The sequence below is a fragment of the Xenopus tropicalis genome, chromosome 4 (assembly GCF_000004195.4).
Source record: "Xenopus tropicalis strain Nigerian chromosome 4, UCB_Xtro_10.0, whole genome shotgun sequence".
Lineage (NCBI taxonomy): Eukaryota > Metazoa > Chordata > Amphibia > Anura > Pipidae > Xenopus > Xenopus tropicalis.
The window spans coordinates 113,940,194-113,957,999 of record NC_030680.2 but is presented as its reverse complement, the minus strand read 5'-3'; the positions used below and the strand labels follow the sequence as shown (position 1 = coordinate 113,957,999).

At 40.8% G+C, this 17,806-nt stretch overlaps 1 protein-coding gene across 1 annotated transcript; it reads right to left on the bottom strand.

Moving 5' to 3' along the window:
• Positions 1–7,345: 7,345 nt before the first annotated feature.
• Positions 7,346–17,780, bottom strand: desi1 (desumoylating isopeptidase 1). Its single transcript, NM_001016799.2, is given in 6 exon segments — positions 7,346–9,541; positions 10,753–10,875; positions 10,975–11,084; positions 14,328–14,397; positions 14,528–14,549; positions 17,685–17,780. Coding segments are annotated over 6 exon segments (510 nt in total). The 5' UTR covers positions 17,776–17,780; the 3' UTR covers positions 7,346–9,447.
• Positions 17,781–17,806: the final 26 nt, after the last annotated feature.

The window sequence follows — 17,806 nt, the reverse complement described above, 5'->3', positions numbered from 1 at the left end:
GATCCTGTAGACTCATGACTCTCATATATGTCTGTATAGGATGCACTGGCTGCTGTACACACAGAAGTACGGCTTCACATGCAGAGTCTGCTTTATACGCTCTAATATGCACAAACTGTGCAATCATTTTTTTGCATGATTTTTAGCATACAAGTATGGAGATCCAAATAACAGAAAGACCGCTTATCCGGAAAACCACAGGTCCTGAGCATTCTGGATAATAGGTCTCATACCTGTATAATATGTAGCATAGGGACTATAAGATTTCAGTTTAATTTATTTGTCAATAACTCTTCATTGCAATCTGCTTTCATGCATTTATCTACAGCTCAGCAAGCCACTTAACACTGACTGAAGTGTATCTCTGGGGTAAATTGCTTTTCTCTCCCTGAGGGCTGGGCTAACCTTTGTGCTAAAATCAAAGCTGCATATATACACTGTATTGTATGCAAGCTGTACTTTTCTTTGCATCAGAATGGAATGTAGCCTGGGGATAGAATTCCATGGGTTAAGTGTCCCTGTGCCTAGTAAGTGTGAAGACACACAGAGCTACTAGTAGCAGCTACTTGTGGCTACAGAAATAGACAATGCTGATCATATACTAATAACTGTCTCTACGTGTGTTTTAGCAGAGGCAATTCTCAAAACTGCATATATACACTGTATTGTATACAAGCTGTACTTTTCTTTGCATCAGAATGGAATGTAGCCTGTGGATAGAATTCCATGGGTTAAGTGTCCCTGTGCCTAGTAAGTGTGAAGACACACAGAGCTACTAGTAGCAGCTACTTGTGGCTACAGAAATAGACAATGCTGATCATATACTAATAACTGTCTCTACGTGTGTTTTAGCAGAGGCAATTCTCAATATTGTCTATGGCAGGTTATATTCTGGTGTTTTGTAGCCGTGACAAGTAGCTGTTACTTAGTAGCTCCAGGTGTTTTCACCCTAAAGAAACAGTTGTTATTGCTAGAGTTACATTAGGCACTGGATGCTGACACTCCCTGTGTATCCTTTTCTTTTCCGTGGTTCTCTTGAAATAATGCATAAGTCAGTTCTCCTGCAGGTCTGTTAATCAGCTGGCCTTTTGCTACATTGCAGAGGATACTGTTTTTAGTAGCAATGACATTTACAAACAACTGTTAAACTCTCAAGGAGGGCTTCACGTATTCAAGTAGCTGTTTACATCTTATTCTTTTTTCATAGGTTGAGAAAGGCTGCTGGGTATTTTTAAAGAAATACCTTAAAGGGGTCCCTTCACCTCTAAATTAAATTTTAGAATGAGGTAGAGTGCTATTCTGAGACAATTTGCAATTGGTATTTATTTTTTTATAATTTGCATTTTTTTTAATTACCTAGTTTTTTGTTCAGCAGCTGTCTAGTTGCTATTGTCCAATATAACCTAGAAACCAGGCAGTTGTTTGAAAGAGAGACAGGAATATGAATAGGGGATGGCCTAAACAGAAAAATATGTAATAAAAAGTATCAATAACAATAAAATTATAGCCTAACAAAGGAATAGATTTTTGGATGCTGGGGTCAGTGACCCCAATTTGAAAGCTGTAAAGAGTCAGAGGAGGAAGGCAAATAATTTGGCAAATATTTTTTAAAAAAAACTATAACAGATGAAAACAGAAAACCAACTGAAATGTTGCTAAGTATAGGCTATTCTGTAACATACTGAAAGTTAACCAGAAGGTGAACCAACCATTTATATAAACTCATTTCCTACAAGTGAGTTCCTGTGCGCTGCTAACTAGCCCAGAATTCATTTGTATGTACTTGACACACAAACTTCTGCAACATAGCCCCCTCTCTCATGGCTGTGGCACCTGGATAGAGTGGATACCCACAAAGCTGCACACAAGCAGCAGGAACAAGCTCCTTGATACATGGGCAGACTGTTACATACTGGGGGAGGTACATAGTTATTCTATCTTGCAATATGGGTTATATACACATATAACAATAGCAGAGGGCTGAGGGCAGTATGAGATCACTGCTACTGGCTGTAAATAGTGAAGATAACAAGTGAGGTTCTCAGGTCACTGCTGTCTGCCACTCTGATTACTTAAAATGAATAAGCATCACACTAGTTGTAACTCTGTTGTGTTATGGGTGGATTTATTTGCTATAACCCCTGCCTCCACTGTAAATAGTGACTGCCACAATACTGCAGGCATCACACCTACCATGGGCAGAGGACAAACTAACAGGAATGCAAACTACACAGGTACATCAGCTTGTGCTGGGCTAGGATGGAGAAATGACAGCAGCAAAACAGAGATAAGATCTGAAGAACTAATGCAAATGATATGGAGCTGAAAAGGGACATTGAGTTCCAAATAGCACTTATCTAGGGCAAAGTGTGTACTGTTTATAAACAGAACTTTCCTTCAGTTGTTTTGGCACAGGCTAAAAAGTGCCACATTAGCTAACATCAGCAAAGGTAGAGACTGTGCCCTACACATCTCCCCCTGACAGCTGAATCTTTTAATGTTCTTCCTGTTGTGTTCACCACTACTGCACACTGGGCAAACTGCCCAGCTGCTGGCTAAGCTTCCCATAAAGCTTTAAGTGAAGGTGCAGCGATCAATGTCATGTCTGCCTTGGGCAGGTTCTTTTGTACATACAAATAAAGGGAAAATATACCACTTTCTTTTTTTCAACACAAGATCCTTCAGCTGGGCTTATGTAGAAAAGTAGAAAAATTAAAAAAAAAAAATCCTTTTTTTTTTTTACACCAGATTCCTCAGTTTGAAAGGAAACCATGATACTCTGATTAACAATTTCCTCACCCCCTAGGTTCACAGGGTAATTAAACCCTTCCCTTGTTCCAGTGGATTCTGGGACTTAAAGTCCCTCTGATTTCCAGAGAATCTGTGCACCACCCTCTATGGGGAACAAAGGTATTTCAAATCCCTAAATCCATCACTTCACACTGGAAAAAGGGCAGGAAAGGGTGCTGTGAGTCTAAAGGTGGCCATACACGCACCGATAATATCGTACGAAACCTCGTTTCGTACGATATTTGGTGCGTGTATGGTATGTCGGCGAGTCGACCGATATCGCAGGAAGCTGCTGATATCGGCCAACTCGCCGATTGGACCAGTTTGAAAATTTTGATCGGGCGCCATAGAAGGCGCCTGACCAAAATCTCCCTAGAGCGCTGAATCGGCAGAAGGAGGTAGAAATCCTATTGTTTCTACCTCCTTACCTGCCGATTCAGCCCTGAATGGTGTGTGGCGGATCTGACGATGTTTGTCGCACAAAACATCGTCAGATCGCCACATGTATGGCCAGCTTAAAGCTGGCCATACACGCACCAATAATATCGTACGAAGCCTCATTTCGTACGATATTCGGTGTGTGTATGGCAAGTTGGCGAGTCGACCGATATCGCAGGAGGCTGCTGATATTGGTCAACTCACCGATCAGGCGGGTTAAAAGATTTTGATAGAAAGCGCCTGATCAAAATCTGCCTTCAGGGCTGAATCGACAGGAGGTAGAAATCCTATTGTTTCTATCTCCTTATCTGCCGTTTCAGCCCTGAACGTTAGTGGCTGATTGAACAATCTTCGCACGAAAGATAAGAAATCACGATGTGTGTGGCCACCTTTAGGGCTGTGGCACAAGGGGAGATTAGTCACCCGCAACAAATCTCCCTTCTTGGGGGTGACTCACCGATATGCCATCCCACCGGCCAGAATGTAAATCAAAGGTGGGATGGCATATGCGGCGTCGCCAGAGGCAACTTCGGCAAATTGCTGCGCCACATATGTCATCCCACCGGCGGTTTTGATTCTCGCTGGTGGGATGGCTGGCGACTAAACTCCCCGTGTGCCACAGCCCTAAGAGGCTAATGTCCCATGGAGAGAATAGTCACTGCGATTCTTAAAAAGTGAGTTCCAGCGACAAGTCGTTTGCCTTTTCCTAACAAACGATTACTAAAGATTTCAACAAGGGAGCGATTCTATTTCCCACAAGTCAGCGCTTCATAATTCTCAGTGTTTCCAATGGGGACTTCCCACCCAATGGGTTTCCCCTTTAGCGATTCCAGTAGTTTAGAATGGCAATGCTTTTTGTATGTATACATTTATTTATAAAGCACTACAAGGATACGCAGTGCTGTACAATCTTACAATATATACAATTACACACAGGGAGGACAAGTGTTATAATAAATACGATAAATAAGTACCTAGTAGTATTAAGTCTAAAGTATAAATACACAGAGATTATGTATTATTACACCATGTGGTGTGAGACACAGTAGGAAGGAGGTCCCTGCCCCATAGAACCTACAATCTAAGTGGACAGGCACAAATTGTATAGTAGGAGTGCACAAGGTATGGGCATTTGCGTAAGACCAGACAAAATAACGTTTAGTGCTCCAGAAGGTAGCTTCTGAGTTTTTTCTTAAAGAGAGTTAGTGAGTGTTCCCTAAGGAGGAATTCAGGGATAGAGTTCCAGAGATAAAGAGCAGCGAGATAGAAAGGTTTAAGACAAGAGAGCAGTGGGTGTGGGTGGTATTAAAAGATGGAGGCTCTGAGAGGAGTGGAGGAGATGACCAGGAACATGCAGGGAGACCAGTGAAGAAATGTTGTGAGGAGCAGAGGAGTGAAGGGCTTTGAACGTTGATGAACGCTTTTGAACGCATGATTTTGTATGCTATCCTTTGCTTAACAGGCAGCCATGTTTCTTTGTAATATTGTTCAAAAAAGGATCTCATAGCAATTCGGAGCGATATGCAATTCGAAGTTGTATCAACGGTTTAGGTACTGGAGACTCATACTGTTCTTTATATAGCGATAAAATGAGCGACTTGTCGCTGGAACTCACTTTTTAAAAATCGCAGCGACTAATCTCTTCATGGGACATTAGCCAACTAAATGAGCTTATGTTAAAAAGGGGGGGGGGTACATTTTCCCTTAAATTCTCATTTAACAATTTTTGCATTATAGTGCCATGTAGTTTCAGTAATATAGTATTCTCTATGTCATAACTTGTGCAACCGTTATAGTCTGGTAACAGCAACAGAAGTATGTGTTAAAACATCAAATATCAAGTAATTAGGGAATTAAAAACCACCAAATATCCAAATATATATTACCATTTTTATTATACATGATATAGTATGTTATCATGGGAACTATGACAATACAGGGAAGAGGCTATTACACATAAATAAAAAAACACCACATTTCCAAGAATGTATAAAACAGATATGAGACCATGCAATATGAAGATGTGGTTGGCCTGATGTTATACTGCTAGTGTATAATAAAGAGGATTATACAGCATTAAATATACAAACCATCAGTGAGGGCAGAATGGCTAGCGACAGATTGGGCACCACTGTGCTTTTTTACATAGAGCTGAAATAAGCTCTAAGCAATGGAATCTTTGGCAGGAAAGAAATATTTCTTGGTGTTATCACTGAAGGGTTTGTAGACTTTCATATATTTATAAGGGCAAGATACTAACTTGCAAGTAACACAAATTGCAATAGCAAATTGCCACGGTTTTGTAGGGCACAATGGACCTTGCCTTCGCTTTACATCCACCATTTTATGTGCAAATCCTTAGGAGCTCTGTATTTAATGTTTGCTCAAGGTAGGTGTTAAATACAGTTCTATCCGCCACTGCCCACTATACCTTCAGCCGGTTGCACTAAGAAAGGTAAAACTGATGAAATGTGCAGAGTTAATGGTATATTTAACATTATCTACACCCTGCCTTACCTGCTGACTCCCTAGTCCCTGGAAGAATCAGTTACTGAATAGAGTCTCCTATGAAGAGGGGAGTTGGTGGGCATGAAAAGACAACCATCTTTACCCTGCATTATAACCAACAGCAGGTAGAGATCCTAGGCTGCATTATAACCATCAGGAAAAAAATGTGGGTGGGACAGGGATTTCCAGAACTAGAACAAATCATAATGAATGAGGCCACTCTCACTATCACTACAAATATCTCTGAACGAATGGGGCAAGAGGCAAAGCCTTAAAATGATGCCTGAAGAGGAGAAGAAAATCAGCGGAATGCATATAATGCCCATGGTTTACATTCAACAACAGGAATTGCACCTGTAAAAAAATAAATAAAAATTAAAAAAAAAAAAAAAAAAAAAAAAAAGGAGGGTATATTTTCCCATAAAGTTTGACAACATCTGGAAGGACAAAGGATAGTCAAACCTAAGTTATATGGATAAAGAAGAAGCTACATGTTAAGTGCATTTGTAATATACAGAGTAGGTGTTCCTAGCCAGGTAGGATTGATATTCTGCACCAATTTTACAAATATGTATATAATAAAAGAGTTATAGATATAGATATGACCCAAGTCATAGAACTGCTGTGTCTGTAGATACAGCAGTCCTGGGAAACGGCAAAACTCTGCTGATAATACTTTCATAACTTAAAGCAAATCTTCTCCAAGTGTTACCCATCCTACGATTGGCCTACCTGCCTAAGGAAAGCTCTCTCAGTATACACAGCTTGCATATGGTCCCTGACAAAAAAAAGTGCATCAATCGAAAAGGAGCATGCGGAGAGAGTGAGCAATATTCATTTCTGGCATAATTCACTTAGGGTTAATTTAATTTCTGGCCATTAGTAAACCTTTATTAAAAAAAAAAAGGGGAATTAAAGGGGCAGTATACCACATTCAACATGAGATCAATAAAAAGGGCTTGAGTTAATCATGCTTTTGACCAGGGCTGTGGAGTCGGTAGATAAATTCTCCGACTCCGACTCCTCAGTTTCTGATACTTCTGACTCCGACTCAGACTCCACGACCCCGACTCCTCTGTTTTTAATATGCTAATGTATTTTTTCCATCCAGGAAGGGGCAGGGGGGAAGGGGCACTTAAAACACAACTGATAATAGACAATTTTATCTATACTCCTACTCCTAATGATTTCCCAAGAATCCCATAGTCATGTTTAAAGTTTAAGCTAACATTACAGTTGAATTACAGCAGTTTTTCAAATGTTTTAAAGCTTCAGTCTTAAACTATTGACTATCCATTCCCTTCACGTATAAAAGTATTTCTAGTCCCGCAAATTTTTTTTTTAACTTAATTAGTTATCAGTGAGAGTTAGGCTAGGTTCACAGTGGGCACTGTGTTCCCAGTAACAGAGGAACACGACGCAGTGGAGCTGCTGCACCTTAACTGTGCGTTACGTCCCATTTAGTGAAGCATACAGTCAATGAAAAGCATGCTTCATGGTCACTCAACGTGTTCGTTTATGCACTGCGTGCATCGGGCTTTATTCTTATAGCAGAGAAGTAATTAATTATGACTGTTTGTGAATTGGGACATTTAAACTTACTTTATTATTTTTTTTTTATTCCCATTTAAATTTTGTAGGAGTTGGTTCATTTTTTGCCGACTCCGACTCCAGGTACCCAAAATTGCCTTCGACTCCTCGACTCCGACTCCACAGCCCTGCTTTTGACCTATTGTGTAGGTGAGAGGCACAAAACATCAATAGGAATGTGCAAGCCACAAGGGTTGGGGGGACATAGATGTTTGGAAGCCCTGTACAAAAACATGATTTGGCAGGCATTACATACATGGCTCTTAGGACTGTGCTCTGTGTCTTACACCAGATCCAGCACAAGCTACAGAGCATGCAAAAGGATCTGTGGGCAGCTGTTTAGTGGTCATTTTTACTCCTGCACTTGCACATAGCCCTTCATAAATGACACATTACCAATTACATGAACATTAACAATTACATGAACAAAGGTATCAGGAGCTCATCAGAACTGGTCACTTTTATAGAGGGTTTGCATTAGTGAACATGATTTTCAAGCTTCTAAAATTGTTTATATATAGAGTGATGGCACATTATCTGGCCATTGCTCCTTGTAGGAGGAGTTTTTAAGACACTGGGTTACAGCTGGTCTATACTGACAGAATTTCTTGTCTGCCTATGCCTCCTGGTGTTTCCTGGCAGCCAGGGGCTGCTCTTCTTTCCTGTTTGCCTTGGCATGGGTCAGTGCAATTTAGCCATACAGAGTGTGGCCAAATCTCCCATGCTGCACACATCAGGCTAGCTTGTCCATGTCATGAGACTCTTACAGTTTAAAGTAACTGAAAAGAGATGGCAATTACAGGCAGTTAAGCAGATACTAAGATGGCAGAGCGACAAACAGCGTAATTTCTCTGAAGGTTATGGGACTTTTACATACACATCTTTGAATACTTTACAATGCATTTTTGGATCATTGTTGAATCATTTGCATCATTGTTGGAGCAACTGTTTAGTTTTTGTGGCCCTTTGACTAAAAAGAATCAGGTCATACAATTGTTTCTTGCCACTAACACATTAACCAGGTGTCCTTGAAAAACTGATAAAATGAGTAAAACGTTAACATGCAAAGAAATAAACCCCCCCAGGGACCTGTAGTACAACATTCTGAAGAGTTGTTGTTGTCACATATCTTTTGTTTTGACTCTGCGGGAAGGGGTAAAGTTCAGAAGTGCTGTGCACAACATAAAGATAAGATCTGGAGAGTTAAGACACAGCAGGACTCATTTATCAATGTGCTGCAGAGTACTAGGGTGCCCCACTGCTGCAAGCAAGTAAAGTACAGGATCCTATCGTGTCAGCTTTGCAGAGAACCCTCAGACTATCACTTTTCTTAAAGCAGGCACTAGTGCACAGGCATCTGGGGGGGGGGTACAGCTGTCAGAGACCCCATGGCAGAAGGGGTCCTGAAATCTGTGATCTGTGGGTTTCTGAACAGTTGGCTGTGGCAGATCAGGGGCATGGTTGTGCATTCAAGGGATATTTTTCATTGAGGTCCCATTTTACTTGTTTGCAGGGCTCACCACTTATGGGGCCCAGGTAACCAGACTACTAATAATTGGGGCCCCTTGCTTACTTAGTAATATAGGGCCCCATGATTACAGATAGTGGCTCTACTTAAGTAGGTAAGCCAAAAAGTCAGGCTACACCACCCAATAATCCATTGACAAAGTCAGTTCAAACGCATGTAGGAAAGGGAATGCCCAGAAAATCTGCTGACTACTGGGAAAAAAACTTGCTCCAGAATATGGCACCCTTTGTTCAGTAGCCGCTACTGGAACAGCTAATGTCAACTCCAGTAACCACAATCAACAGCTGCAAAGCTGTGTTCCATTTTAGTGACAAGTAATCTGTATTTAACCAATACATATAAAAATAATACCCTCAGAAGATGGGATATTTTTTGATTTCTATATATAATTTAGTATGTTACAGTACACCTTTAAAATAATTATTTTAAATGATGGGATATAAGTAATAAAAAGAGTTGTCTGTATGGCTCTATGTCCTGATCTCTAGGAAATGGAACAAATGAAACACTTATGATCAAAAACAGATACTAGAAAATGCTGTTAAGTTAAAAAGTGAGGGCACTGCCCCCACTGGCACATGGCACTGTACTAATTAACTAGGTCCGCTGTGCCTGTTAAAGTTGTTCCCACCAGAAGGCTGGATTTGGACAGAATCCAGTAAAGGCCGGAGAGCTTGCCCAAAGGGTCTGTAAGGAAAGAAAACAATAGCATTAGGGGAAAAAAACTAAATCAGTATTTATATAATGCTATACCATATAAGCAAAAATCACACTTTACGTGACTCACATAACCATTCTTAGCAGCCCCATACAAGTTTCAAAATTAACCTTTTTCTGCATGTCATATTTACAAAATTTAAAATCACTGGTTGGTGCCAAATTAATAAACGTTACCACCATGATGCTAGTTGCTTACCTGCTCTTTTTCTTCAAATCCTGCACAGGCCTGGGGTACTGTTTGCTGAATGCCATGCTATCATCTTTTCCTGGTCTTCAAGGCATCCCTTTCAGGTTTGGGCAAGTGCATGAGCAGTACAGAACATTTTCAGAGATTTCTGTACTTCACATGTGCCCACCTAGAAATAGCACAGGGCACATCGGAAAACGATTGTTCAGTTCAACAAACAACCGTTCTCTGAGATATCCTCCACTTGAAGGAGTGGTGCATTTTTTTGAAGAAAAAGAGGAGTGCAAGCCCGGGGTAACAGGTAAGTAACTAAAATCCCTGGGTGGGGGGGGGTTGCCTTAAACTTGCTGCCCTCCACAGAGAATTTAGTATTCCTAAGGGTTTCACCATCCAAAAGGGATCTGAAATAACTAACACAAATAACTAGGGATGCACCAAATCCAGAATTTGGTTTGGGAATCGGCAAAGATTCAGCCTCCATCAGCAGGATTCGGCCGAATCCTTAAAATCATGTGGCTTTTGGTCACGTGAACACGGAAATACATTTTTTTTTTAACCCTAATTCAGATTCGGTTCAGTATTTGTCTGAAACTTTCAAGAAGGATTTGGGGTTAGGCTGAACCCAAGAATGAATTTGGTGCATCCCTACAAATAACATACCTACAGTATGTTACTGTTCTACTTTGCATCGCCTGCTTAACAAACAATCATATACTGGTGCTCACATGTAAATTATTGGTATCTATAAGGGAAGATAAATAAATTATGTGAAAACTAAAGAAACAGTGGTGCTGAGGTGGCATAAAGAACAGCAAGCGACATCATTCAGTGACAGGACTGCGGTTGTATCAGTAACTAAGTCTTACATTATGAATGAATATGACTGTTTCCTGTTTGAAGGACTCTGGGTGGATGGATGCAGAATGAAAGGGGTGACATAATGACCTGCATTTTATCATTCTCTACAAAAAAATAAAAAAAATACACTCACGTGGACAAAACCTCAGATGGCAGCTCTGTTATGTATGAAGGAATTTTTTTTCCAGTCAAGAACTGAGCCACTTCATTGCTGAAAGTGTTGCAGTTGTGATCGAACAGGTGGTACGACTCCCCACTGTGGTAGGAAACAGCATAACAGAACAAGAGCATAAATAAGTGAGTGTCAAGGGATAAGAAAACCTAGTTCCTGTATAATCTACAAGCAGGCGCTCACCTGAACCCTGACTCCCCCAGGGAAGATAGATATTCTAGGAAAATCTCTTCTGTAACCTCAGTGTTGCCAAGCTCCACCACTGAGTCAGGTTCACCCAACATTGTTCCCCCCTGAAAATAAATAGAATTACGATTATGAAAGCAGCAACAAACTGCATACATTGCCACTTACAGAAGGTTTCTATTTTTTATGAAAATGTAACAAAGAAAATATATAGTCTTAAAAAATAAGCAGTAACACGCAGTATAAGTCTAGATTTTCCTTGCACTGATATGACAAGTAGTTCACTGGATGACAAGTAGTTCACCAGATAGCTGTGGGTAAGTATGCTATTATTTGTACCGTTTATTTCACTTGAAGAAGTAGAATGACTGTGCAGGTTCCATTCTGGCACATCATATGTTAATGTCAGGAAGTAACTGAGAGGGACTAATAGAAATTAGGCCATGAAAGTAAGGGTGTAATAAAAAGACAGAAGTCAAGTAGAACAGAAGAGTTGTATAAGGGTCTTCTGGTCGTTTCCGAATATAGGCATGAAACAGATCAACTTCTACAATAGGACTGCAGGGGTTTAAAATTATTTGGGCTGAAAAACATTTAACTAGACCACTGCATTAAAGGGTGGGAAGCAGGAGAGGTCAGTGGGATCATAGCTGGTTATACTTACTGTATATCAGTGCATGTCTAGAAATGGAGAGTGAAAAATGGATGTATTATAGTTGATAGATAGAAAAGTGGGAGCATAACCTCACTGCTATCAGGAGGAGAAGTGGTGAATTATGCGTTTCCCATCATACAAATCCTTCATCAGGGCAGCAAGGTGGTGTAATTTTTAGCACTGCTTCCTGGATTCAATTCTAGCCATGGCAATATCTGCAAAAAGTTTATATGTTTTCCCTGAGGTTTGCTCCCACACTCCCTGTATAATAAAGCTAGTTCTAACTCAACCTAAGGGCTCTGGCACACGGGGAGATTAGTCGCCCGCGACAAATCTCCCTTGTCACGGGCGAGCCCTAATGGTTTGTAGGGTGGGTGCAGATATCTGCGAGTGTTTTATGTATTGCATAAGGTTACAAGGAGAACTGTCTCCCTCTCACTGCTCAAGAGCTAAAACTGACTACAGAATATGCCTGTAATGATAGCAATAACTAACTTACTTTTAATGGTGGGTGGTAGTTTTTATTTTATGACTTCAAATGTCAGCTTACAATTTCTCCACATATACTGAGATTTCCAGGCCCAGGTATATAAAATAACATGACAATCTAGCAAAACTGCCTTCCATGAGTCTACACACAAAAACTAATGGCTATATTGTCTCACAGAATCACACCATGTATCCCCAGCTTTAGGGAACCATGATAAGTAGATGGGAACAAACAGTCTGTACTGTGTCATATATCACATGTAGTTTTTTATTTCTACAGCTTTTGCGGTATTAGTGATGTAATTTCTGTCACATGACTCACTGAAATTATGAGAATATTAGATGTCACCTAGGATTTTCATGCCCTATATAAATGCACTTTGGCCTTGTGCTTATAAATGGTCATTGAACTCCTCGGTGACTTATAATATCCCTATATTTTACAACAGGGGGTTAATTATTCAATATATATAATACAGAAGAGCCATGAATATCCTGTAAATGATATCCTTCTATATGGTGCTTAGTTGTAACATATGGTTGTACATGGGTATATGTCCACCATCTTGGTTGTACACGGGTATATGTCCACCATGTCTTTTGGGTAATGTAGGCTTACTAGAAAACCAGTTTTCCAGGTAGATTACAATCACTCAAAAGCAAAATCTCAATATCAAAGGGTTTTCATAAGAATGGTGGTTGGCCAGTACATCTCCTACAGGAGCCATAAAACTCATTACTGTATGCGAGAAACTCACTCACTTTGAACAATGAGCAAGGTGTGTGTTTTTTTTTTTTTAATCAACCTCATCTGATCAGTTGGGTGGTTTAGCTGTGGGAGCAGTTGCTGAAACTGTGTATAAATGTGGAAAGTGGACAGTATTGAAGGAGGGCAGTCTGTAAGAAGATGGAGGAGCATGTTATCAGACAGCATGTGATAAAATGCCATAAAGACAGAGGGATGCCATGATGGGAAGACAGAAACTGACCACTATTCTATCACTCTGGTGGTAATAATAATGTAGACTGTATATTTAATTTGTAAATGTAGTGTAAATATTGTTTTAGTTTAAATAATTATGTGTAACAATCACTCGATTTATTATTCAATATATTAATTTTAATATACTCTCATTGGTGTGGATTAATTGTCTGCTTCTCAAAAGAACCGTAAGACTAGTAAGAGGGGTAAATAATATTATTATGTATCAAATCTTACATAGTGACATAATTTCTGTCACGTAACTTACTGGAACTTGTGTATCATGAAAATTAATGCACCCCCTTTCATAAATATATGGACACTGGAAGTCACCTCGGAGTTCCATGACCTTTATAAAAGCACTCAGCCTTCAGCCTTGTGCGCTTAGATGGTCATGGACCTTCTCAGTGGTAATAAAGAATTGTTGCGGGGCGACTAATCTCCATGTGTGCCACTGCCCTAAAACACATGTAGAGACAGTTATCAGAAAATGATTAGCATTGTCTATGTTAGTAGCCATGATTGTCTATTTTAGTAGCTGCTACTAGTAGCTCCGTGTGTCTTCACCCTAAAAGAGGGATAAGGAAATTCAAGACATAAGGGCTCTGGTACACGGGGAGATTAGTCGCCCGCGGCAAAACTCCCTGCTCGCGGGCGACTAATCTCCCCGAGTTGCCTTCCCCCTGCCATCCCACCGGCGAACATGTAAGTCGCCGGCGGGATGGCAGACGCGGCGGGGCGATTTCGGGAAATCGCCGAAAAAGCCTCACGAGTCTTTTTCGGCGATTTGCGCAGAATCGCGCCGCCGCGTCTGCCATCCCGCCGGCGACTTACATGTTCGCCGGTGGGATGGCAGGGGGAAGGCAACTCGGGGAGATTAGTCGCCCGCGAGCAGGGAGTTTTGCCGTGGGCGACTAATCTCCCCGTGTACCAGAGCCCTAAAGGGCATGCAAGGAACTGGGGAGACAGGGATTGTGGGGGCAAAAACACAGTGAGAGTGAGAGTGGGGCACTTAGTGTTTTGTAATTATATCTTTTTCTACACAAGTATATTGACAAAACATGCGGTGTGACAAACACTGTCCTCGAGTCTGCTAATACTGTGTACTGGCAGTGCTATACAGCAATGCTCAGTTACAAATACAAATATGATCTGTGTGCTTAAAAAGAAAACATATGCTGCTCAGCACATTAACAGATATAGTGTTCTGTTGGAAAGTCTTACTGGCAAACAGCTGGTGATTCCCCCGCCACCATAGAAGAATTCTTCATCAAATACTATGATAGAAGTGTGCCTGTGTGTGGAGAATGAAAAGAATCATATGAGTAGTAACAAAAGTTATGTAAATGCAACACTACAGCCTAATAAAAACACAACATAGCAAAACTGAGTGAAAGCATTATACAAATGATGCATTTGCTTACCAGATTCCTTCCAACTGTTTTCCTGTTGAGAGAAACAATGAATGTTTACTTTAGCAAATATGCAGAAACCCATATCAATACAAAAGTAGTAATCCTCTGATGGCAGGCAGTATAATTATGCTCTGCTTTCCCTCTATGGAGCTGGTATAGCTGCTAACAAATCTTTCCACAAGTATAAGGAGAAATCCAAGCAGAACATACAAACTACTAGGATAGGATCCCAGCACTGCAAGGCAGAAATACTAACCACAAGTGCTGTCTATGTTTTCTTACTGGTGATTTACTCTATTGCCAGCGGGAAAGCATTTTGGGGAGATGTCACCCACGGTAGAGCAAATTTAAATGCAGGTGACAAATCTTCTTGTCTCACCCTAAGGGCCATGGCTTAGTCCCTTGCAATAGCCAAGATTAACTGCAGGCAACGAATCTCAAAATGCCTTCCCACCGGCAATGAAGGCAATCACTGGTAGGAAGGCATACGCGTTGCTTGGTTTTATGTTGCTTCGTTGGGTGAAGTTTCCTGCAGAAAAATGAGCAATGCATTTGCTTTCCCACTGGCAATTTACTTTATTGCCGATGGGAAGGCATTTCAGGGAGATTAGTTGCCAGTGGTAGCCAAGATTAACCATGGGTGACTAATCTCCCTGTGGGCCATGGCCCTAAAGAATTATCTCTACTCAAAACACACTAATTATAGGGAAGATAGTGAGAAAGCGAAACAATGCTGTTTATTACTGTTTTACAAAAACAAAACAAAACAGACAAAATGTTGTCTGCTGCTCTGTAGTCTCTAGAACACAAGACTACTGCCACACAGGGGTGAATCAGACCCTATGCTAGCATTAATCTTTTCCTGTGTTTGCCAGCAGAGCCACTGCCTGGGTCCCAGTGCAGGCATACTGAGTGGATTTTGGTTCCCGAAAAGCATACTCTGTGTTTTGGCGCTGAAACTTCTCCGTGTGGCAATGGGTGAAAGTTGATGAAAGCCAAGAATCAGCCCCTTGTGGAAGCAGCCTAAATGTTGCTTGTTCAAGAACTACCCATTCGTACACAAACAGCACCTCTTCCGCAAATTAGTTTAATAACTCTCTTTTTTTGGGGGGGTGGGGTTAGCCACTGGAATAAGAGGGAAGCATATAAGAGGCTTTACCTCAGTTAATTTCTTTGGTAAGTGCTGGGGGAAAACCTTTACTGAAAAGGTTGAATTAAGTAGCCTAAAATGAATGATTCAGACTCTTTTGTGCTTCTCCCCTTATAAAAGCAAAGCCTAAGCAATAGCAGCCTACCTTTTTCATTGTTAAAAACTGCTGAGCCATGCTCACTTTGCAACCTGTCATTTTGCTGCATTGTTTGCTTAAATAGAACACTGTGGAAAATGGCATTCTTGTACTTGGAGCTTTCTGGAGGATAGATTCCCATACATGTATATTCACAATGGTGCAACCCACGTAGTGGTGGTGCCCACGGAGGGTTTGTCTCTAGCATGGCTCCTGTAATTATCGCTACTGATATTTTCAGTGATTATCTGCAGATATTGCTGTTAAAGTGGTCGCCATTTTCACAATTTCCATTGCCCAAATGTGGGCAATCCTTGTTTAAACCACTCTCACAAACAACATGGATGGGCCAAATAGCTGCATAACCAATTTTAGTTTTTATTCAGTCCACACTTCAATGTTATTGATGGGCATTATCCTCATTGTACCCTTACAGATCAAACCACCTTTCCTGTATATGCAAATACCATAATCTCAACCTAACTATTTACTAAAGTTACTATTTTTCTGTTTCATTTAATTATACTAAAAAAATTTACAGGCTGATCAACACCTCTGAAGCTTTTTATAGCGGAAGAGATCTCTAAAGTCAACATGCCTTTTTAAAGGCATAAGACCACTATTAAAGATTCAGCTTTGAGCGTACAACAACAAAATGGAAGTTTGGCTGCCTTACTTCTAAATAATCCTGCTAAAAAAAGAAATACAAGGGGATTGTTGGAACTCTTAATGGAAAGTATCTTATGTAATAATCGACCAATCAGCAGGTAGAATTTACTGGTCACGCGTTTAAAAATCTTAATGGTTGCTATGGGTTACTGCACCTGGGCAAACTATGTGCCTTGGTAAAATACTTTTATACTTTACAGAAGTCCAATATAACAAACATTAGAGATTTTGTTTAGGCAAAGTCATCCAAGCAGAAAATGCAAGGAAGTCTTTGAGGAAAAATGAGGACAAATACCTGTAATTGCAGTACAACGGGGTGCTCCCAACTTTTATTCTATGGTGCTATAAACACTTAACAACATGATCAAACGTTTTGGGACTGCATGGCCCTTCCCCAGTTCACAACTGGCGAGTGGCTCAGCCAGTACAAATAACTGCACCCCTACTTTCTAGTATTTTGAATGCCAGGAAGTAGGTCTGTTCCCATGTTTTTATTATTAATGGGATAAGCATAGCTTGTAGAACAAGCACCTCCTGGCAAAACAGGCCAGAACCGGTACTGCAAGTGACAAAGAAATAGATAGTTCAAAAATGATGATGTTGAAAACTATAACAGAACTATCTATAGGTGGATATAAACGGAGACGCTTACTTTGGACCCAGCATATTGTTGAGCCCAGGGGACAAGTTGTAAGTAAAAGAGTAGGGGATGGCAGGTATAGTAGGGAAGATGCTAGCAGTAACAGTATTACACTGACTAATTATGGAAACTGACAGAAATTAACAGTGTTTTGATGCAAAGAATAATAAGGAAACTCTACTGATAGAGACTTGTCAGTTGTTACTAGTTTACACACACTAAGCAGATGTTGCTTTACCTTAACAATGCAAGCAGCATGGCAGCTCCAACCCATAGCAATCCTACTTCCTCAAGTCATTGTGGAAGAACTTGGTTATTATCAGCCTAAAGCCAAGCCAGCACACATTGTTACCATTCTGTACTTATTTCCTGCTACTCGTGTATCATCCCTACACCTACCCATAAGCCCACATCACTAAACTCACAGGCACTATAGCTATGTACAGTGACACAGCAGCTGCTGGGCTGGCTGCAAACCCCTTTAGTCATTATGACAGAACTACAGATCCCACTCTCACGCAAGCTTGCTAGATCAACTACATTATACACTATCCCGGTAGGTGATTCTTACCGAGCATGACAGGACTGAGCCGGCGAGCCATGCCGCGGGACAGGTCATACACATACAGCCGGACCAAATGCGGACCCTGGGAAGGTTCCATTGCTACCGTCACCGAAATCCACTGAATCACT